The following is a 23564-nucleotide window of genomic DNA, read 5'->3' on the forward strand; positions in this document are numbered from 1 at the left end:
TTTTCCAGCACCGTTGTGATTTCCCATTTTTCTCAGGGGGTAATTTAAAGTTTATGCAAGCTGTCATAAAGATGGGGAACTTGAAACGGCGCTCAGCAATGTTGTCCAACTCCAAAACACAAATACTGTCATGTCTCATCTGACTTTAGGCTGTGTTTAAACTTTCATCAACCCTCTAAAAGAAAGCCGCGCTGCTTCGTTTGACTCGAGCTGACACTTTGAGGGTACGGTGACTTCTCCGTCCTGGCCGCTCAGCGGGTGCAGCTCGGGGGCCCGGTTTGCCTCATTACCTGAGCAGCAGGTGCTCCTGCGGGGGCTGCGAGCCCAGATCGTGGCCCCGGCCCTGGAGGGTGTAGCGGTACACCTCCGTGTCCTTGGAAAGAGTCCGAATGACGGCAGCCCGGTGCAGATTTCCCTCCCAGAGCTGCTGCTCCCTCAGCAGCCGGTGGAGCAGGTCCTGCTGCGGCGCGTCCACTTCCACAGCGCCTCGCCACATCCACAGCGGGCAGCCGTCGGTCATCTGAGGACGAACAGAGAGAAAAAGGATTCTAGTGGCGCCGTGATAATCACTGAATGGGTAGAAGAGCCCGACTGGAGACATAAAGCTGATAAAACAAAAGCCGCTTGACCCCAGAACTAAACCCCAGGAAATTGTTTTGAAGTGTTTCACCAAAACAAATTAATATTATTTAACTAACTAGCCAATTCACAACGCACGTCATCTCAGGGAACTTTACAAAGTCAAATTCAATCACTTCTTACTGGTCGCTGAGACTAATGCTGCCATAACACATGCGTCTGTTTTTCAAAAGACAACCTGATATCATGTAACCTGACACAAGCCATACGCATGTCGCTCCGCCTAGCTCCACTCACATACATCTAGGACCTCTCCATAGGAATTGCCTTTATTGAAGGCTGGGCGATATCAAAAATCCTTGCATATGATTGGATAAGCCACTTGTCTGTCATCTTTATCGACGTGCTATTTCAACCACTCACACCGAAGCTAACCCGTGACGCTGATGAGAGCGACGCAGGGAAAAAACAACTTTTTTTTATGTGTTTACGGCTCTAGTGGCATGCGTTTTATTGACAGTGAGCTGACAGGAAGAGGGGGGAAGACAGACGGCAAAGCGCCGCGAGGCGGAGTCGATCCCGGGCCGACCGCGTTGAGGACTAAAGGCCTCCTAATATGGTTCGCGCTAACGGTTAGCGGCTAACCGCTTGTTAGCGGCTAACCGCTTGCCAAATCCGGTCGGGAGAAGGGCAAAAACATCGTTTCCACCAACAAAAGCCTTCAGAGCCGTTCTCTGATGTTCTTTTAATGAAACAATATTAGGTAGATTGGACCACAAGGAAGAAATAGCAGCATCAATGTTAACGCTTGCTTCCTCGACGAGCCGCCATTGCTATCAAAACAGTCTCATGTCATAGTCGCGTCTCCACTACGTCACATCTATGAAATGCCAGCCCTGCGTCCTGATTGGCCAGACCATAAAATTGGTTGGAGAAATCACTTTCTATTGGCGGTGTCCCAGATGTATGTGAGTGGAGCTAGGCGGAGCGACATGCGTCTGGCTCAGTGTTGCCAACTCAGCGACTTTGTCGCTATATTTAGCGACTTTTCAGACCCCTCCAGCGACTCTTTTTCAAAAAAGCGACTAGCGACAAATCTAGCGACTTTTGGAGACTCTGACGTGAAAGCACGTATCGTTCATACTCTTGTCCTCCAGCGGCAGGTGCTGCCGTGGGGCGCCTCCCCCGTTCTCCCCCTCCCGCAGGAGTCCCTCTCAGCGCTGCAGTCAGAGCCACAGCATGTTTACCGTCAGCGTCCAGACTGCAAATAAAGCGCACATGCGCCGGGATTGACGGCGCAGGTTGATCATAAATAACTGAATTTGAAATATTTTATCTTAAATATATTACGGCATTTGATTCACACAGCCACATGTTCATGTTTTACCGTGATTTGTAGGCTCCTTAGTGGACCACAAGAGAAAAAAGAAAATGTTGAAAAAAAGTTGAAAGGAAAAAATTTGTAACTCCGCCATAGTTTCTCTTTATGGTTCATTTTGCCGGTCTCAAACACGGGTAAAGGAGGAGGGTTAGTATTGTAATAAAATAAACATTAAAAAATAAAAAAAATAAAATAAAAATAATAATAATAAATAAACATTAATAGACAGAAAAAAGTAGCTCTATATATATTCTGAGTGTTTTTACTCACTTTTTGTCTCTCTCTAACGAGGTTTTTTCTCACACAGCGTCAATAATATGCACATCACATCATGTGGCAGATTATGCAAATTAGGCGATGACGTCATTCAGCGACTTCTAGCGACTTTTAGACCAGCCAATAGCTACTTTCCTTACTGAGGAGTTGGCAACACTGGTCTGGCTTGTGTCAGGTTAGATATCATGATCCTGTCCTGATAAACAGCTAAACATGCTCCATCCGAATACTTTTCTAGAGCAATGACTTTTTAGCCAATGCATAAATGCGTCATCCGTCGCCATGATAAGTGCTGTCCGAATAGTCAGTCAGGAAGGAGGGAGGAGAAGTAGCCTGTATGCTTCTTGCGGCTAATTTAGCATAGGAACATCTAGACAGCCCTTACCAGAGCTAAGGAGCCTTCAGGCAAGGCACATTTATTTATATAGCACAATTCAGTACAGAGACAATGCAAAGTGCTTTACATGATTAAAATATAGGAATAAAAGCAAATAGAGATAGAATGTAGAAACAAAAAAAGTACATTAAACATTAAAAACAGTTTAACTTGAACATTCAAAGGCAATTTTAAACAGATGTGTTTTTAATCTCGATTTAAAGGAACTCAGGCTTTCCGCACTTTTACAGTTTTCTGGAAGTTTGTTCCAGATCAGTGGAGCATAGTAACTAAATGCTGCTTCTCCATGTTTGGTTCTGGTTCTGGTTCTGCAGAGCAGGCTGGAGCCAGAAGACCTTAGTGGTCTGGAGGGTTGATCCACTGATAACCAGTCTGTGATGTATTTAGGTGCTAAGCCATTCAGTGATTTATAGACTAACAGAAGTATTTTAAAGTCTATTCTCTGACTAAGGTATCCCACAATCCTTTGCGTGACATGACGTATAAGCACAGCGAATTTAACACGCCTGCTCCCCATTCACACCAGAGATGTAAAAAAAACAGCTGACTGAGGGCTGTACCAGCAGTTCAGTCATTAGCGTCAATGTTGAGTTATTTTTAGGGGACAGCAGATTTACACCGTTATAAAAGTCCTACACTCTACACTTCAGCAAAGTGTCATCTTAAGTGTTTTCTAGTGAAAAGACGTACTATAGTGATGTAAAAACAGTCTTTACCCTCCATCTGCTCACCTTCTTGAAGGCCAGCTCTACGTTCTCCGGAGCCGGCTGGTTCTCCCAGCCTCCACTCTTCTCTCGGGCGTCGCTCAGGAGCTGCTGGGTCCTCTGCAGCAGCCCGTTCCTCCTCTCCTCCAGCTCCTCATCGCCTCCTTCAAAGGAACCTTCTGTCACACTCTGCCCGGGCCAGAACTCCGGGAGCTGCGGAGACGGTTTAGTTTATTCAGAAACGTTTCTGTTGTAAAACATTAATTGTTTTTTTTTTTTTAAATCTTCAGTTCAGGAGTACCTGGAAGAGTCTCTGGGCTTCAGTGATCATAGTGGCCAGGCCCTGAGTGGCAGCGAGGTTCTCACTGAGGTCCCGCTGGTCCGGGCGGCCCAGACTGTGCTTCCTGTGACCGGATCTACAGCAACAACACAGAGCCTCGATGTTAAGGTCACCAGGGAAGCATGTTGTGTTCTTAGTTTGTTTTATTTTACATGAACGACACCAACCAGAACCAGGATGTGCATAAACCGACGCACTCTTGGCTCCATACTTTAGACCTTGTGCTGACATATGGCATTGATTGTGAAGAATTAACAGTATTTCCTCACAACCCTGTCCTATCTGATCATTTTTTAATAACATTTGAGTTTAATCTAACTGAGTTCTCCACCCCCAAAAGAGGGTTCCATTATAGTAGATCTTTATCGGATAATGCTGTATCAAAACTTAAAGAGTCTGTCCCCTTTTTAATATCCTCCGTATTGCAGAAATGCCCTGTAGATGGCAGCAATGTTGTTTCTTCCAATTCACAAATAGGTGTCTTTGTAAACGGTATGACTTCGTCATTGCGTTCTGCATTAGACAATGTAGCTCCCTTGAAAAAGAAGGTGATTATTCACAGGAAGCTGGCTCCTTGGTTTAATTCAGAGCTGCGTTCCTTGAAGCACAATGTTAGGAAATTGGAGAGAAAATGGCGCTCTACACACCAAGAGGAATCCTACTTAATCTGGAAGAACAGTCTATTGTTGTATAACAAGACCCTTCGCAGAGTTAGAGCAGCATATTTTTCATCATTAATTGAGGAGAATAAGAATAATCCTAGATTTCTCTTCAGTACAGTTGCCAAACTTACCCAGAGCCACAGCTCTGTTGATCCATCCATTCCCTTAGCTCTTAGCAGTAATGATTTTATGGGATTCTTCATAAATAAAATTGATTCCATTAAAAATAAAATAATTGGCATCCTCCCAAACATGATTACCTCATCCTCAGTAAGTGAGGCAGCATTGGAGGAATCCTTAGAACCTGCGCAGTGTCTGAACTGTTTAAAAGCAGTAGAGCTTTCTGAGCTATCTAAAATTTTAGCTTCATCTAAACCTTCTACCTGTATGTTAGACCCAATCCCAACCAAGTTGTTTAAGGAGGTGTTCCCTCTGATCGGTGGTCCTATTTTAGACATGATTAATCTATCCTTGGTAAATGGATATGTACCACAGGCTTTTAAAGTAGCTGTTATTAAACCTTTACTTAAGAAACCATCTCTTGATCAAGATGAGTTAGTAAATTACAGACCTATATCTAATCTTCTTTTCTTATCTAAAATTCTTGAGAAAGTAGTTGCTAATCAACTATGTGAACATTTACAAAGTAATGACCTACTTGAGGAGTTTCAGTCAGGCTTCAGAGCTCATCATAGCACTGAAACAGCTCTGGTGAAGGTCACCAATGATATTCTCATGGCCTCAGATAATGGACTTGTGTCTATACTTGTCCTGTTAGATCTCAGTGCTGCATTTGATACAGTTGATCACAATATTCTCCTACAAAGACTTGAGCATACTGTAGGGATTAAGGGAAAAGCATTAGGCTGGTTTAAATCTTATCTGTCGGACAGATTCCAGTTTGTTCATGTTAATAATAAATCTTCCTCAAACTCTAGGGTCACTTGTGGAGTACCACAGGGTTCAGTCCTTGGACCAATTCTATTTACTATATATATGCTTCCGATTGGCAAAATTATCAGACAGCATGGGATTAATTTCCACTGTTATGCTGATGACACTCAGCTATATTTATCCATAAATCCTGATGAATCCAATCAGTTACTTCGACTGCAGTCATGTCTTGATGACATCAAAAGCTGGATGACTTTAAATTTCCTGCATTTAAATTCTGACAAGACAGAAGTTGTAATCTTTGGGCCAGAGTCTTCAAAAAATAAAGTTCTTAATCAATCCCTTAATCTGGATGGCATTAACTTGGCCTCTGGTAATAAAGTTAAAAATCTTGGTGTTGTTTTCGACCAAGACATGTCATTTAAATCCCATATTAAACAGGTTTCCAGAGTTTCCTTTTTTCACCTCCGGAATATCGCCAAAATTAGAAACATTCTGTCCAGGAGTGATGCTGAAAAACTAGTCCATGCATTTGTTACTTCAAGGCTGGACTATTGTAATTCTTTACTATCAGGAAGTCCACAAAATGCAGTTCGAAGTCTTCAGCTGATTCAAAATGCTGCGGCAAGAGTTCTGATGAAAATCAACAAGAGGGATCATATGTCTCCAATTTTAGCTTCCCTTCATTGGCTTCCTGTTAAATCAAGAATAGAATTTAAAATTCTCCTTCTAACGTATAAAGCCCTTAATAATCAAGCTCCATCATATATCAGAGCTCTGATTACCCCGTATGTTCCTAACAGAGCACTTCGCTCTCAGACTGCAGGTCTGCTGGTGGTTCCTAGACTCTCTAAAAGTAGAATGGGAGGCAGATCCTTTAGCTATCAGGCTCCTCTCCTGTGGAACCAACTCCCAGTTTTGGTCCGTGAGGCAGACACCCTATCTATTTTTAAGACTAATGTTAAAACTTTCCTTTTTGACTAAGCTTATAGTTAGAGTGGCTCATACCCTGAGCTATCTCTATAGTTGTGCTGTGATAGGCCTAGGCTGCTGGAGGACATCAGGGCCTATTTTTCTCACTCTACTGATTTCTACTGTTCTTCAGTCTACTGTTCTCCAGTTTTGCATTGTATTACATTGAAATGACTGTCGTCATTTCAGCTTTTAACTTTTGCTCTCTCTCTTTTTCTTCATAGTAGGTACACCTGGTCTGGCGTTCTGTTAACTGTGACATCATCCAGAGAAGACGGCTCACCCGCTACTTCCATCTAATGTAGAACAGATTACTAGATCAATGTGTGCTTCTGTGCTTTTTTGTTTCTCTTGTTGTGTCTCTGTTCTGTCTTCTGTAACCCCAGTCGGTCGAGGCAGATGACCGTTCATACTGAGCCTGGTTCTGCTGGAGGTTTTTCCTTCCCATTAATGGGTGTTTTTTCTTCCCACTGTCGCTTCATGCTTGCTCAGTATGAGGGATTGCAGCAAAGCCATGTACAATGCAGATGACTCTTCCTGTGGCTCTACGGTTCCCCAGGAGTGAATGCTGCTTGTCGGGACTTTGATGCAATCAACTGGTTTCCTTATATAGGACATTTTTGACCAATCTGTATAATCTGACCCAATCTGTATAATATGATTGAACTTGACTTTGTAAAGTGCCTTGAGATGACATGTTTCATGATTTGGCGCTATATAAATAAAATTGAATTGAATTGAATTGAATTGAACCTGCTGGAGTTACCTGGTAGATTTATAGGAAGAAATCACTGTTGAGTTTTTATTTTGTGTTGGTTTATTAAAAATGGATTTACAAATGTTTCGGAACGAGAAGCAAACGGGAGGTACACCGCAAAAAGGGAACTCAAAGTAAGTGAAATTTTCTTGAAATTAGTATATTTTTCCTTGATTTGAGCAGATAAATAAGATGATTTGCCAATGTAATAAGATTTTTGCACATGACATAATATGATGGAGATTAATTGTTCTTATTTTAAGTGCGTCTACTTATCTTATTTTAGGGGTAAAAATACTCATTACATTGGCAAATGGTCTTTTTTAGGTGTTCAAATCAAGGAAAATATACTAATTTTAAGAAAATTGCACTTTTAGTTCCCTTTTTGCAAGCGCTTAAAAAGCGTCACGTTTCAGAGGCCAAATGTTCTGAAACGAGAACATGAAGGAAACTTCATAGACGGCATCAGAAACAACGAGGAGCAAAATGGGCCACAGGTTTCTGACAAGAGGCAGAACGGAAATAAGGTGGAGCCGTAAATTCTGCCAGGAAAGGAGAGGAGGAAGTCCGACATGGAGGGATATGCATGCTAAAGGTCCAGAAAAAACATTTAACAAGCGTTGCAGTTTTAAAAAAAAGCATATCAGGTTGGCTGAATTAATGTTTACAAGCAAACAAAAGTTTCCCAATAACTGAAATTTAGAAGAAATGTCTGAGTTTCCCCTGGTTTTATGGTTAGATTATTGCTTCCCCTCCCCAACCCGTTGCTTCTTGCTGTCAGCTGCCTATAATGTTTAGACTTTGGGTCATTACTTGATCAATAAAACTCTATAAGCTACATGGAGGCTTTTTTTTGCTACAACCAGACAGAGCTTGAAATGTCTGATAAGTGCTGTTAGTTTTTAAGGGAGAGTAGTTTGGTCATAATTTCTTAAACTTGGGAAACATTCCTCAGCTAGGAAATAAAAATATATTGTTTGCATTCTCTTTTGTTTTTAATGATTAAAGTGTTTATTTGCGTTGCTATCAATTAATGGGCCCTCTTTCCAGGGAAATGCAAATTATAGACATATGTGAACATTTCTTTAGATGACAATGATGATTGAAAAGTTTTATTTCAGCAACTCAAATCTATTTATCATGAGGATTTTCTACCTTCACATAATGAAAACAAAACATTTAAGGTTAGAACTGACCAATAAAAACATTTCTAATACAGAAATCTGGGCAAAATAAAGCTCGAATAACTGCATAAAGGTTATTTTCAAACGGTTTTCTTAATCAGGTACCTTATTGAAAATACATACACACATATATTTAAATGTATATATATGTGTGTACATATAGATCTCTCTCGCTCAGAATTATCGCTCTGTTGTGCATTAATTTAGTACGTATAGCTGAATATCCTTATTTCCCCAGCCGTTAGCTTTGTTTTGCTTCATTCCTTTTTTAGCTCAAAGCTGATGACGGCCACATATTTTCTTTCATATCTGGGGGGGAAGTTGAGGCCAGAGGGAAATTTGTGGAGGTTATGTAATTTTTTTTTTTTTTTCTCTGAATTGAGCCAACAGCTTTTCATTTGAAGGACTGAGGTCAGTGAAAGAGCCGGATCTGGTCCAGATTTGAGAACAGAGCTGTTTCAGAAACAGGACCTCTTCTGATGCAACAAAAGCAGCGAGAAGAATCTGGTTTCTGTCACAACTAAACAGCTAGATATGATAAATGGGAAAAGAGCTGAAGATGAATATAAGTGGCTCAAACAGCAGAAAGCAAAGGTCTTAAGAGGATATCGGGTCGGAGGAACGAAGGTTTCATTTGGATAACACTGAAATGGTTGCTCTTTAATTCGTTTTTAACTGGCCAATTAATTGGTTAATTAGTAACTCACAGATCTGTAATTTAACATGTTTCATAGTCATATTATTTTTGACTCCAGCAAAAGAAAAGGCAAACATTTAAAATACAACCCGAGTAAAAAAAAAAAAAGTCCAGGTGAAACATTTTGTTGATTTGAAACGACAGAACAAGAAGTCAGAGAAAAACCTCAGAATTCCTCTGATTTTCATCCTCTTTCATTTTAGGCCAAAGCTGAAGCAAACCCACCGAGAGGCAGCAAACAGCAGGGCTCTTATATAACTGCTGTAAGGACTTATGTAACAGGACAATGTGGGTCAGATACCCTCGCACCCTCCAGTCACTCCCATCCTCTGCTGAGGATTTCATACAGCAAGTTAAACTCAGAACTGGCTCCTTAAACCCAGATTGTGGGGCCTTGGCTCACCTGGCTGCGTTGGACTCCCTCTTTATGGTGTTGAGGTGGAACAGAGACGGGGCCAGGCAGACGGCGACGTTGGTGGGGGTCATCTGGTTCTCGTCCACGCAGGCCACCACGTCTCGCAGGAAAAACAGCAGCGTCCGCAGAGCCTCCCTGTTCTCGTCAGGAAGGAGCAATATGGCCGCCTGAGCTGCGACCAGCTGCTGATCCTTGGGAAAGTCTGGAAGGAAAAACACAGCAGCACACCTGCAAGGTTACTTTGCTTTGTAAGATTAAAGGAAACTAGCTTTCAGTTTTACAAAAAAATCTGTGAATTTTAAAACACGATTTGTCAATTCAGTTGTTGAATTTCAATAAATGAATTGAAACATCTTAATTATGTCAGGCCTTTAAGTGGCGCTATAATGGTGCTGTGGAAGTACACAAATAAACAAATGTAGGTGTGGCGCCTTACTATGAAGCTCATATGTTTAAGATTTAAAGGTTAAAGTAGAAGATGATATGCCAAATCTATGATTTCAGTTTTGAATAAATTTAAAACTGGTATAATTTTTTTTTTAAATCGTCTGTAATTTAGACTGGTTATTGGACCAGACTTCCACTCTATCCAGATTCACGCACCCTAGAGCTGTCATTATAATTTTGATCATTTAACATGCTGCATTTAAGGTTACAGCCCAAAATCAAGATAATCATCTTATGAATCATAAACATTTTTAATATTTGGAATTTGTTTTTATATTCAGCAGATTAAAAACATAGGCGGAGCTTGTTACAGAGGCCTACTGTCAGTGGACAGCCTGCTGCTGCAGAGCAAGTTCTTCTCTTTTTTGCTGGACTATTACAATATTTACAAGTTACACACAGAATTTGCAATTGAACCAAATAAAAGACGACTGTTGCAAATTTGCCTCAAACCCCAAGGACTGTATTAGAATCACCCTGCTGCCATCCAGTGGTCAGTGTGGTGCCAATTTTTGCTAATTTGCATGCTATTATACCTTTAATTAACCAGGAAGTGCACTGAAATCAGAAATCTGTTGTAAAGGGAGACCTGACCAAGAAAACTGCCATAAAAATCATAGTACGCCTAGATTTGTATCTGTTTTTTTTTTTTTTTATGTACTGAAATATTAAATCCCTTCCATTTGAGATTATTAATATTACAGTCTGTTTGACAGCAGAAGCACACATAATATTGCTTCCCAGCATCTCTGGCATATCCCAATACAAACTGGAATATGGGATAAAAAAAATCTGATCAAGTGTCTCAAGACCTATATAAGTAAAAGACCGGATTCTTGTGTAAAGAATATGTTTCCACGTACATTGGTAAATGTGGAGGAATGTCCCGCAGAGCTTGCTGGTGAAGATGGGTTCGGGCAGGTCTCTGAAGTACTGCTTCACCATGTCGGCCACGTCGAAAGCCGACTGACCCTCGTACGAAAATCCGTCGGGGTCCGACTCCACCATCTCTCGGAGGTACTGGATCCGAGACTTCACCCCGGGCTTCCGGAAAAGACCCAACTGAGAGAGGCGACACATCGGAAAACATGAGAATTTTAATTTATCCTGGCCTGTTTCTCCATTCTTTGTTTGTCCTTCTGAACAAACGGAAAATCACTCCAAATGTCTTGCTAAAACAATATATTTCAAAGCCTTATTTAAACTGGCCACTGGTGACCTAAACTCATCCATTTATAAAATATCCAGTAGAGCTCCTGACTTCTAATAATACGTATATGGCGCTTCCGTTTACCTGGTCCAAACACTCGTTTCTCAGGTAAACCAGCGCTCTGAGGATGCAGGGAGGAAGCGGTTCTCCCGTCTGCTGGACACTGGCAAGCAGAGGAACCCCGAACACCTGCTGTTCTTTCCCCTCTGTTGTCATCTGGGTCTTGGTCAGAGTTTTAGGAACAGTCCTGCAAAAATCCAGAAGCCCCATTAGACCCAGAGGTGAAGAAGGAAGCAATCCAGCAGTGTGTACAGGGAAAAGTTCTGGAAATTAATGGGGACTGTGAAGCTGTTTGGAAAAGGCTCTGGGAATTTGCGATCTCTGTAAGTCAAGTGTAAAAAAAGAAAGAAAAAAAAGCTTGACTTGGCCGATCCGTTTCCTTTTGAAGGAAAAGCCAAAATAAACACTTTTTGATTACATAAATCCCCAGCGATCGCTGAAATGTGTGTGCCGCTCTAATCAGCACTGGAGGAAAAACACGGACATTTATCAAAGAGACTAGAATTTCTGAATGACTTCATGTTTTTGGTCTGTTTCACAGTTGGTGCTGGTGAGTGTTCTCCAAAGCTTCTGACATTATTAATCGTAAAAACAACGTTATGAATTGTTAAAATAGCCCTAAAGTCTTCCAACAATCAGAAATGGAAGCCTTTCTCGTGCTGGCGTCAGCTCTTTCTCTGAAGCGGACGTACTGCACCGGCTCTCTTCAAATCCCTCCGGTTTTTTCTACGACATCCAAGAGTGGCTCTCGGAAACAAATGGGCTATTCTGAGGAAAGTGCCTCCGAGTGCCACGCTTTGTCCCAATCAGCAGTTAATTGCTGAATTTTTAATCATTAACTTCTCACTTTGGGATCAGTGATTAAGTCGCTGAAATGATAACACTTGAATAGATTATTCAACCATTGAGTTTTTTTTTTCTTCTTGCTCCTCTTCTGCAGGAACATTAAGCCAAAGAGTGCCTAAGGGACAATTTTTACTATTCATTTTTTCACTTTAATTACTTTTGGTTTTCAACTGTTAATTTATGTCCAAAAATGTGCAATGAGTCAATAAATTTTGCGCTTGCAGATATGAAAAATGCAATTACCTTAATTTTCTGAATTTCCGGGCATAAAGTATGTTTGTTGAATAAATATCTTCCATCTCTTGTGGTTGCTGTTTTTCTACATATACAGGTTCACATCACTATGGGCTGAGAAGTGTTGACCAAGAAGCCTCTTAGTGAGTTAGAGTTGCATTTGATGGGTTTTATAATGCTGAACAATCTAGAAATGTAACTGGTAAACAGGGGATTTTCAGTATTTCCCCCCCCCAAAACCTTAAACCTCTAATGAAAATCTAGCTTTGCCTCCATTTTCCATCTGTGTAATCAACTACCGTAATATAAACACCAGTAGTAATTATTCTGATATTCTTTGAAATCATGTAGAGTACTGAAAGAAGTTCATAAATTTTTTTCTGACAAACATTTGGTAATTAAAATCACCAACAAGTCCCTAGCTTTAGCATTGTTAGCACGCTAATTGGCAAAGAATTAGCTTATCTTAGCTAATTTTCCACTAAACATTCTATACATTTATGCTTAAATTTGAATTTATTCCATAGTTTTTGACATCTCAGACTACATTTGTAGTTTTTATGGTAGCTGCGGGTTGTAATTTTTACATTTTTGTAGATTAGCTACCCGCAATTTCCAATCTCCATTCTAAGTGAGGCAAACTTCTATAAAAAGCATTGAAATTCATACATTTATCTCGGTTTTGTCTAAAATCTCCATTTTCACATATAACACAAGTGTAAGTTTGTATTTTGAACTCTTTCCTGGTATTTTGGTTTACAGAGATCAATTTATTTTTGCACACTAGGGTTTTGCTTATAATTTTGCTTTCCCACCCTCCAAGGAAAGAATAAAGATGGAAAAAAAACTGAATCTAAGGTGTACCCCTTTTGAGACGAAGGAACAGTGTGTTCCTATTTTTTATGCGGAAAAGTTTTTACTTCATTGTTTGTACGTACCTGTTAAAAACTGCATATTTACACAACAAATGGTTACTTAATGTTTTCTTTAGCAGAATCACATGTAAATATTTTGTACTAAAAATTGAGCAATTTGAAATGCTGAAACAGAAGTGAATCAAAGGAGCCAAATCGCTTTGTTTTCAACCTGCTGCCTTTTTTTCCTCTGTCTGCCTCCAAACACACGTCTGATCCTGAAAATTAAAGACGAATATCTACGAGGAGTAATTTCAGGAGGGGTTTAAATGCTCATTTCCCACATTGAGCCTTATCTCACTGAGCGTAACTCCCTGTGCAAAAATCTAATTGGTTTTCTTCTAAAGCATAAAGCAAGCAGGTTGTGTGTTTACACAAATGTTCTGCAAAGTAAACATGTAGAGTTTATGGATGTTTATTTAATATTATTAAACAGGAATTTGTCTTTTTCGTATGAGGACTTTAACTAAAAGCTGAGTGTAGGAGGCAAAACATGAATCTCATTAAATTCGCAAACAGTCATTTTAGTGCAGAACAAACAAGGAGGATAAACGATGTGAGCCCAGGAAGCTCTTCATTAAAATAAACATGAATTTCTCCCCCAATGTTTCATCCTTTATCGCTTTGCCATCATCATATATATACACAATTTCTTCATATCTGTTCATTTTTATGATTATGACCTAAAGCTGAGCAAAACCCAGAATTAAGTTAATCAGAGAACGAGAACTTTGCATGAAACCTAACAAAGATCTTTAAACCAAAAAATGTCATGTTATGTCCAACATTATTGTATGGAAGACTCATCACTTGACATCTACAGTGATGTGAAAAATTTGTTTTGATACACTTAAATGTTTGGGATCATCAAACAAATTTTAATATCAGACAAAGATAAACTGAGTAAACGCAAAAAAGCAGTTTTCAAATGATGGTTTCATGGTTTTCCAAAGAGGCGAAAAAAACAAATAAACCTGGAATTACATGGAAAAGCAATCACCTCGTATTTTTAAATCATGGATTACCTGTGATTAAACACATTTTTGGAATGTATTGAGTTTCTCACAACCAGATGTCAGTGCAATTAAATTTTCACAGGACCAGGTTGGTTTGGACAGCTTTTTTTCTGTTAAAGGGGCGTTGTCCATTAGTAGCTCACTTTGATTGTAGATAAAGGTTTTCTGAATAAATTATCGCGCCATGTTGGCTTATTTTATTTGTGTGTTTAATACTTTGTTAGAAAGTTAGCATTTAGAAACCTTACTACAATCTTTACTTTGCTGTATTTATCATTAAATGAGACCTAAAAGGCAAAAATATAGGGAATATGTAAGGGGGCAAACACTTTTAGTTTAAATAACTGAATATTTAGCCTCAATGAAAACTTTTTTTTCTTTTAAATACGTAACAGCTTCAAATAAATACTTTTAGAATACTTTTACCTCTATACAGTAAACAGCTTTTTATTGTGTTATGGTAAAGGTGCTTAATTAATCTAATTTATATTCAAGATAAGAATTCCTTTCTGTCCTGCAAAGGGGAAAGATTTGAACAACGTGAGGAGAGTCAGCATCGAGAATGTGTTGCCCAGGTGTTACAAACAGCCCGAAAGCATCTTGAAATCAAACCTTTGGTGATGCAATGAGATGGCAAAAAACAAAAAAACAAAAATGAGGAAACTGTAAAACTTATTTTGGAGTGAAAGCAGCAGCGCTCTGGGCTGTTTCTGCCGCTGAGACAGAAGCTGGGATCCAGAAACGCCGCAAACTCCACGAGTTTAAAAGGAACGCCGGTCGTCCGCCTCAGCGAGATTCACACGCAGGCTGTCAGGCTTCAACCGTCCTGCTTTTCATTGACTTTGAGCTGCACGCGGCGCGGGGAACGAGGGTCTTTTGCATGGATTTACTGCGGAAAGTTGAGTAAAGTTTATTTATTTTTTTACTTTCCCAGCATCCGCGAAAGTGCCGTCAAAACAACCAGATATGTGTTTGACTGACAGACGACGGCAGCAATCACTCCAGACATCAGCAGCTGTCACCGTTTTCACCTAAATTTCACTCTGACAGCGTGCCAGTAAAGTAGAGAAAACCGCTGGGCGGGCAGAGATTACCACAGTGCTGGAGTTTCACACAACAGCAGAGCTTTAAAAACAACAAATCAGTCATATGCTAACGCTATGTAGACGTAGAGTTATAGCTGCTCTAGTTATCCACAGACACGGGCTGCTATGACATTCTAATGATCTTGTTCAACATTTCCAGAGTTTCCTGCATCCCCGAATCTAAAATAACAATATGCAACACGATCTAAGGAGTTTAGTCAAAACAGAAAGCAACAAATCTTCCTGCTGCTGCTAAAATAATCAGACACAGTGATCATTACCTGCAGGACGGATCCGTGTTGTTGAGACAAGTTTGTCCTGCTATATAAAGGTTTTATTTATCACAAACTGGGCCTACATGGCAGCACTGTTGCCTCGCAGCAAGAACGTTTCAATTCTTAGCCAAAGTCTTTCTGCACGGAGTTTGCTTGTTCTCCCTGTGCATGCATGGGCTCCCTCTGGGTACTCCGGCTTCCTCCCACAGTTCAACAACATGGCTGTTAGGTCACATGGTCTCTCTAATTGGTACGAGTACGCGTGTGTGCATGCATGGCTGTTTGTCCGCTGTGTCTCTGTGTTGTCCTGTGATGGACTGGCGACCTGTCCAGGGAGGACCATGCTTGTCGCCCAATGACCGCTGGAGATAAGCACTGCTGGTGTGGCGAGAGATTGTGGCCAGCTCCATCAGCAGTGTGTCAGAAGAAGGTGGCAAAGCAGGAAGTACCCTTCTCTAACTTCAAAATAAGAGTCTCAAACACTCATATTAAATAACACTTATTTTAGAAAGGCCCCATGCTGACAGATATTGATAGAGTTTGTACAGGCGGACTTAAAATTTTACTATGGTATATTGTACTATAGTGATAGTGATAAAAATGACGATAAAAGACTATTTACAGCTTCTTGCAGGTTTTTAGGTGACTGACTGCATGTCAATTAGCCCAATAAACACAAATACTGTCCTTACAAAAATGTAATAGCATAACATATTAAAACAAAATTAGAAATACGTTTCATCAGGACACTAGTTACATAAGAAAGCGTGATTTTTATCGGCAAACTTCACGAAATAACTGCATTTAATTAGATTTTTTTATTTATTCATCCTCTCAAAACACCAACAGTGAAGAAAACAGCCAAAGGAACGATCCTGACAATACTGGCTGTTTTGGGGGTTTTCAGACACATCTAGTTTAAGTTTATCATTGTCAAGATAAACTCAGAGTTCTTATCACAATAAGAAACTTTTTGCTTCAACGATACAAGGATACGACAAAGGCCCGCCCCTACTGATCAGAAATCTTGTGGCATTTTAACGCAACAACATCTCGTCCCACCTCGGCTACCGTCTAAATGCCGCTGCTAGAACTGAGCCAAACCGGACCAGGAAACGTTTTTCCTCATTTGTAGAATTGTATTCTACAAATGAGTGTGAACTACTCCAAGGTTCGGCATGTTGTGCTCAGACGGTATTCTGCGTCTCTTGGTTGGTAACGAGTCATTTCTGCTGCTGTTGCTTTTCTATCGGAGGAGATGACCCTGTTGAGGTCATCTCCTCGGACCTCAGCCACGGATTTTCTCTGCGTCCTGGACAGAGACGGGTGTTGTCCGTTAAAATCCCAGTAGATCAGCAGCTTCTGAAATATTCAGAGCAGCCTGTCTGGCAGCTACGCCCATGTCCTGTTTTAAAAAAAAGTCATTTAAATCCCCCTTGACCCTCATTCTGACGCTCTGGCTGAACTTCACCGTGTCTAGAACTTCATTGCGCTGCTGCATTTGTGTTGGCAACTAATTAAGCAATACCTCGTAAAGTTTGTGGTATCTGCTCACTTGGCATCTAATTACATATGTAAGAGGACCTCCCAAGCTGGCCAATTAGAGCAGACTGGGCTCTAAGTCAATGATTGGCACGCTTTAACTCAAGTTAAATGTGGGTAAAGCGAGACTAACCAATTAACGTGTTTGCCACTAAAAACACTTCCTGCCTCTGGTTCCCATTCTGGAGATTTTTCCTCTTTGAACTCGGTGCTATTTGTTCGACTTTTGCAGATATTCTCCTCTCTCCTGAGCTGCCACCTGGCTCTGAATTTTAATCAGCTGCCCCCTCCACCTGCTAGGTGCAAAAAAAAAACAAAAAAAAAAAAACACCAACATTTCTCACAGCTGCCTCTTGCAAAATTTCATGAATCAGAACAGGCCCAGCTCAGGCACATGGAAAGCAGTTTCTCTTTCTTGATGTTCTGTGTTTTTTCAGCCCAAGCACCTGAGTCATGAATAATGAATGACTGTGTGCCTGAAATATTTACCCTCCACCCGCCCAACTGCCCTCCTTCCCACAGTTGTTTGCTTGAAGAAGTTTCTCCACACAGCTATGGGTCTCAAACACCAACCCATCTACTCCATCCAGCCCTCCCCAGCCCTTATCGCTCCTTACCAGCTCCATCCCTGCTTGCTGGACGGGGAGTGTTTGTCCATCAGTGCGGTGAGTTTGAGCAGAGACAGTTTCTGCAGCCGGAGGATCTGCGAGGCCAACTGGCTCTCCAGACCCGGACTGGAGGTCAAAGGGGCCCGGTTCTGCTTGCTGTACCAGCAGAGCTGTCGGCTCACCCTGCAGGACACAAAACACGCATCTCAGAGCAGAAATGTTGCGATCGCAGTTATGTTGCGAACGAAGACTTGTTGTGAAAGGAGATTTGCGTCAAGGAAAAGCGGAGAAAGCATCAATGTTACAACGAGGAAGGCAAACAAACAAACACAAAAAAAAAGCTTGTTAAAAAGGCTTTAAGCTCAACATGCTGTTGCTCAACAAGTCATAGGCAGGATTTACTGTTTCACTGGATCTGAAGGAAAATCTGTTTGACAGAAACAGTTTTGTTTTTTGTTTTTCACTGAAGGATTTTAATTTAATTAGATCTTATGGTTATATTGTGTATTATTGTGTTAACGGGAAGTCCCTGCATTTATGAAGGTGGAAAAGGATTACAACCATTGCCAGACTCCACCCTGTCTATTCGTTAATTAAAGGGATCTGACATTAAAGCCTAATTATGTACATGCTGTAGGCCTGTACTGAAGCTCATTTAATCTACATAAAGGTGATAGTCAATAAATCAAAATATGCTTACTAATAATCGTTTGTCAGATTAAAAGTACCTTTTGAACACAACAACCTTTAAGCATGTATTAAACAGTTTTTATCATGCCCACATTTCTGTATTAAAATGTTTAAACAGTCTAATGCAGCACACAGTAAATAAAGCTTTTCATTTACATCCTGCCTAAAACGAATAAATGCCACAAAATGCAAGAATGCAACTATGGAAAATTTAAATCCTGTAAACCAAAACCGAATCAGAACCTTCGGTTTCCTGCCAGGATTACTAGACACAATCAGCAATTTAGCTTTTTTTTTTTTTTTAATATAGATTTTTTTTTCTACCAGGTCAAAAAAAAATTTCTCATAAAAAAGAATGCTCTTTATTTAGGAGTTAAAATTACAACTGCAAGTATGTTCATAGCTTGCAGTTATGTGCAGCACTTTGTTTCAGCTGTGGTTGTTCTGAAGCGCTTTATAAATAAAGTTGGTATGGCAAAGTACATGTAAATCATCAAAACGTACTAAATATGATAATTTTTTAGACTATTTCTGGAACCGACCTCTAATTTTCATAAAGGGACCAATGATTAAAGTTAAATGTTTGTGAAAGTGGTACTATTTGAAACAAACGTATAAGTTATGAAAAGTGATACTTTTTGGGAACCAACATCGTATGTTTTAGGAAGTAATCTGTAAGTTCTAAAAAGAAGGATTCAAGTTTTAAAAAGTAACCTTTAAGTTCCAAAAAGTACCGTGGAAGTTTGGAAAAGTTACTTGTACCTGTGAGTATAGAAATTTAGCGCCTAAATTCCCAAAAGTAACGTTCTGAAAACTAACTTGCAAAGTATGAAAACTACAATGTAACTTTAGGAAAGTGGCTCATAGGTCCCAAAAAGTCAGATACAAGTTCTGAGAAGTAGCCCGTCAGTCTCGGAAAGCCAACTGTGAGTTCTGAAAAGTGACTTATAAGGTCTTTAAAGTAACCTGTCAATTTGGAAGAGTAGTGTATAAAATCTACAAAATCGAAAAGCTAATGTTTCAGAAAGTAAGCTGTAAGTGATTTTTCAGAAACTGCATCTGGATTTATTCAGATTAAACTCACCTCCTCCTGGGTTGCGATGATCCGCTGACCTTGGACTCCTCGGTTACTTTCTCGGAGCTGTCCTCCTCCTCTGGATGCTGCACCTCCAGGTGGATGTGGCTGGGCGAGGAAGGGCAGGGAGAAGGAGCAGAGGATCCATGGGCTGGGGAGTTGTGCGAGGAAGAGGAGGAACCTCTCTGACAATCGTCCTCCGACATGTTTTCAGACCAGGAGACAACGAGCTGCTGGAGGTCACTGATTCGCTCCAGAACGCCGTCGAGGGCGGAGAAGACGTCTTCACCTGCCATCAGTGGACTCACCTGTGAGCAGAGCAGCTTTGAATTATTCCCCGTCAATGTGCAGAGAGCCTTCAGAGCGCCACATCCACGTTCTCCAAGTTCAAGCTTGGGGGAAATAAAAAGGTATTTCCTGAAAACTTCAGTAATGTTTTATAACTACTCTCCCGCCCACCGCTGCCAAATTCTTTATCAACCTTCATTCCAAGCAGCCTCTTTCATAATTCAGAAACCCATTTGAAGAGATTGATGAAAGTTGTCAGAGACGGCCGTGCAGTTTCAATCTCAACTGGAATTTGATATTTCAGACTTTATGGAGAAAAGCTCCAACTCCGTAAGGAGTCAAATTTACCAGAGTCAATATCCATGATTGAATTACTGCTGTTAGTATAGGGTTTCATTTAAGATTTTTTTTAAAAGCACAGCAGGAGAGCCAAAGGGTGGAAAAGTATCTTCTCGCTTCAACTGTTTTGGATCCGAATGCACTATGGGCCTGATATTTATCAGCTCCAACTGTAAGGAAGCTCAGCATTTAAAGTATATAATACAGATCTTAAGGTGTCTTGTGAAAAAGATTATTGTATAATAGATTATTGAAATAGATTATATAGATTGGGGCCATATTGGACTCTAAAAATACTGAACAAGTCTTGAAACATTGTGTGTTTCATACTAAAAAAATTCTCCAAAACGTAAAAAGTTTCTTTTTTAGAAGTCAAATAGGGTATAAACTATAAACAAGCGTTTTAATTACACTTCTTTTCCCCTATACTTTCAAAGAAAATCACTCAAATCTGCTTCTGCCCAATGGATTTGTTGCTCTGAATTGTTTTTATTACAACTGGTTTAACATCACAAGGGACGAAACGTACAGCCCGATTATCTACACAAATCAAATAACAGCCTTATTGTACAGCTTAGGGTGGCAATTCAAACTGTGCTTCTAATCTTCTAACAATGTGGACACACAAAATCGTACACGTGTGTTCGCCAGAATCACCCCCGCTTAAGATGCCAGATTTATTTAAATCCAACGCATATTTTACACACAGCGGCTCTTTAAACTCAACTTTGTGATCGCTGGCTCTGCTCTCTAAAAGAGGCGGGAATCACCATAGCAACCACAAACCATGACTCAACAGATTCTTCTTTCTTACGTAAATCCAGTGGCTCTCAACCTGTAAGGTGCGCCCCCTAGGGGGACCGTAAAGGCATGACGGGGGGTATGGGTGTCAAGAATTACCATGTCTGTTTAGTGATTTCTTTTTTTGTCCATAAAACACAGCGCAGACGTAACAATTAAAAAGGTCTGAGGAGAATTTACAGATAAATCCTTGTAAACGGGATAACAGCACCATCTGCTGTTTGATCTGTACCTGCAGTCAGTAGTATAAGTAGCAAGGGATTCTGGGAAATCTTCAGTGCAAAGGCTTCACTACATTGACGTAACATGGCCATGAATGTCTTTGGACATTAATCCCTGAAAGGTAACTGTATTTTGTCTTTTATGTTAGTCTTGATATTGTATTGCCATATTTATAGCTGGTCTATATTAGCTGAAGAGGTTCATGGCTAGCCAAACGCAACGTGCGATCTTTCTAGCGAGGGAACATTCTGCATCAGCAGACAGTAAACATTGTTGTTTTATCCTTTCTTCTGACTACAGTCATGCATCAAAATAAAACCTTTTATGTTGTTAATATCATATAGTTTATGAAATGTGGCAATGTTGAAAAATACCAGTTATTAGAAACTGTTGTAAAATGTAAAAAGGGATTCTGGGTAATCCTAAATTAGAGGAGAGAACAATTTTTTTTTATCTTGTTGGGATGGGGGAACATTTTGCATTCTTCAAAGTTGGGTGAAACAGAAAAAGTTGGAAAACCACTGGATTTATCCATTATGGCCGTTCACCTAGACTGTATAATTCCTGTATGATATAAAACAAGAATTAAGGGCAAAATTCAGTGCTTGCAATTGCAAAAAAGAACCAGAAAGTCAATCATCTGAGTTTTCAAATATTTCTGGACAGTAGCTCCACAGGAATCCTTCAAAATGTCTTCTGCACTTCACTGATTCTAAAGTTCAGTTAAAATGATGTGTTGAATTTTAACTCCGTAGATAAAAAGGTCCAGAATCAGAACTCTGTGACCCACCTCTGATTCCTCACTGATCCGCTCCACATCACTTCCGCTTCCGCCGTCGCCCTCAGACAGCGGCGCGTCGTCGGGCACGTTGTCGTAGACGCTCAGCCGCTGATCCAGCGCGTTTATCCGCCCCGGGTTTTTGTCTCCGCCCTCCAGAGGAGGCGCGCCCCCCCGTCTGCTCCCGGGCCGCCCTCTGCACCCGTGGAAGCTGCCGGTCCTCCAGTTGACGGAGGTGCTGTCGATAATCGGGGACAGGATGTGTTTGTGGGCGAGGGAGGTGGGGAAGGTCCCCGGTTTGTGTCCGTGGGGCACCTGGAAGATCACGCTCTCCTGGCTGGTGCTGTTGTTGTTGTTGACCTGGTTCCTAAACACCTGAAAGGGTCCAACGGAGCTTTTAGGTCTCGGTTTAAAGCTGGAAGAGAAGTTCAGCGGCGGGATAAAAAAAAAAAGGATCAGGATCTCACCTCGGCATCTGTCTGGTTCCCGCCTTGCATCCCGACCCCGCTGTTGGAGCGTTTGCAGTTACTCCGGACCCGGGTGACGGGGCTCGGCGTGCTGACGGTGCTGCTGTTCTCCGATTGGCTGGTGCTACTGCTGCCGCTGCTCATGGTGTGCGAAGATGAGGGCGACGAAGACGAGTGGCTGTTGGGCTGAACCTGCAGACTGGAGACGGTGAGGAAGGACAAGTCTTTCAGGGACGGCTCCGGCTGGTTTTAACATCGTCTCAGTTTAGGTAACAGTCTCCTCACCTTGACGGGTGAAGCTGCCTGTACATCCTCTCTCTGTGTCGGACCAGAACCGGGCCGCTGATGTCCCGGCGGGTCCCGCTGCGGCCGCCGCCCGCCCGCCTCAGCCTCAGCTTCTCCATCTTCCTCAGCAGGGTGGTGCACTTCTTCCTCGGTGGTTTGTCCGGGAAACAAACCTCCGCATCCAGACTTACAGTGGACGACCCCCCGGAGGGGGACGGGGGTCCGCTGAAAGAGGTGTCCAGGGACGGGGTCCTGTTTGTGGAGGAGCAGCGGGAGGAGCTGCGGCTGGTCTCCGGTTCATCCGTGGGGACGGCCGCTGAGGTGGGGACCAGTTCTCGGTGACCATCGTGACGTTCGCTGTCCGTGCTGCTGGAGCTGTGGACGGAGCAGACGTCCTGGTGGTCGTCGCACGCCGACGGGTCCCGGGGCCCCGGTGTCTCCTCAGAGGAGTTGATGCGCCGCCACTGTTGGGTCTGCTTGTCATAGGTCCAGTTTGGGCTGATGGCGCAATAGTCTTCCTCTTCCCAGTCGTCTCCCTGCAGAAAGACAAACTGTTAATTACCGGCTTCCAAAACTCAGCATCCAGATTATTTCTGCCCTCAGTTTTCAGGTTTGCTCCCAACGCTCACCTTGCGTTTGGATCTCCAAAGCTCCAGCCTCATCTCCATGCACTTATTTAAGGTCATCAACCGCCTGCAAGCAGGAAAAGAACAATGGCTTATTGTTCGGGCTCCACAAGGTTTTCAGTTTTAATTCATACAAGGCTTATCATCCTCAGGAGCGCTGGTTCCACACCTTTTTTCCTAGCGTCCCTTCTTTCTACTGGTATAAAAGCTCCTTCCTTAAAGACCTCAAAAACCCACATGCAGATCAGATTAACTTTATTTACCTCATTGCTCCTCATGTGAGATTTTTACTCCACTTCTCAAAGATGTACTGAGAAGTCCCCCGGTTACCAGAGGTAACTAAAAGGTAGGGCTGGCTGTCATGGCTTAAAACTAAAATGTCCGACTTATTTATATCAAATGCGATTGATCGATTTTTTGCCCTACTTTTTATTTCACAGAAAGAAATTATAAAAAAACAACAACTTGCTTTTATGTCTGGAAGTTGACCTAAATTGA

General features: G+C 41.4%; 1 protein-coding gene across 3 annotated transcripts in view; it reads right to left on the reverse strand.

Moving 5' to 3' along the window:
- Nucleotides 1-23564, reverse strand: part of si:dkeyp-23e4.3 (rho GTPase-activating protein 7) — a 134812-nt gene that overhangs the window by 3524 nt on the left and 107724 nt on the right. For all 3 annotated transcript variants that reach the window (XM_021321968.2, XM_012873408.3, XM_012873409.3), the window contains 12 exons: nt 23070-23133; nt 22441-22976; nt 22156-22354; nt 21701-22063; nt 19270-19568; nt 17505-17678; nt 11000-11162; nt 10569-10767; nt 9247-9460; nt 3639-3753; nt 3365-3550; nt 291-520 (listed from right to left, as the gene is read on the reverse strand). In XM_021321968.2, the coding sequence (XP_021177643.2) occupies nt 291-520; nt 3365-3550; nt 3639-3753; nt 9247-9460; nt 10569-10767; nt 11000-11162; nt 17505-17678; nt 19270-19568; nt 21701-22063; nt 22156-22354; nt 22441-22976; nt 23070-23126 (2735 nt within the window). In that variant the 5' untranslated portion in view covers nt 23127-23133. The remainder of the gene's footprint in view (nt 1-290; nt 521-3364; nt 3551-3638; nt 3754-9246; nt 9461-10568; nt 10768-10999; nt 11163-17504; nt 17679-19269; nt 19569-21700; nt 22064-22155; nt 22355-22440; nt 22977-23069; nt 23134-23564) is intronic.

The sequence above is a fragment of the Fundulus heteroclitus genome, chromosome 11 (genome assembly GCF_011125445.2).
Source record: "Fundulus heteroclitus isolate FHET01 chromosome 11, MU-UCD_Fhet_4.1, whole genome shotgun sequence".
Lineage (NCBI taxonomy): Eukaryota > Metazoa > Chordata > Actinopteri > Cyprinodontiformes > Fundulidae > Fundulus > Fundulus heteroclitus.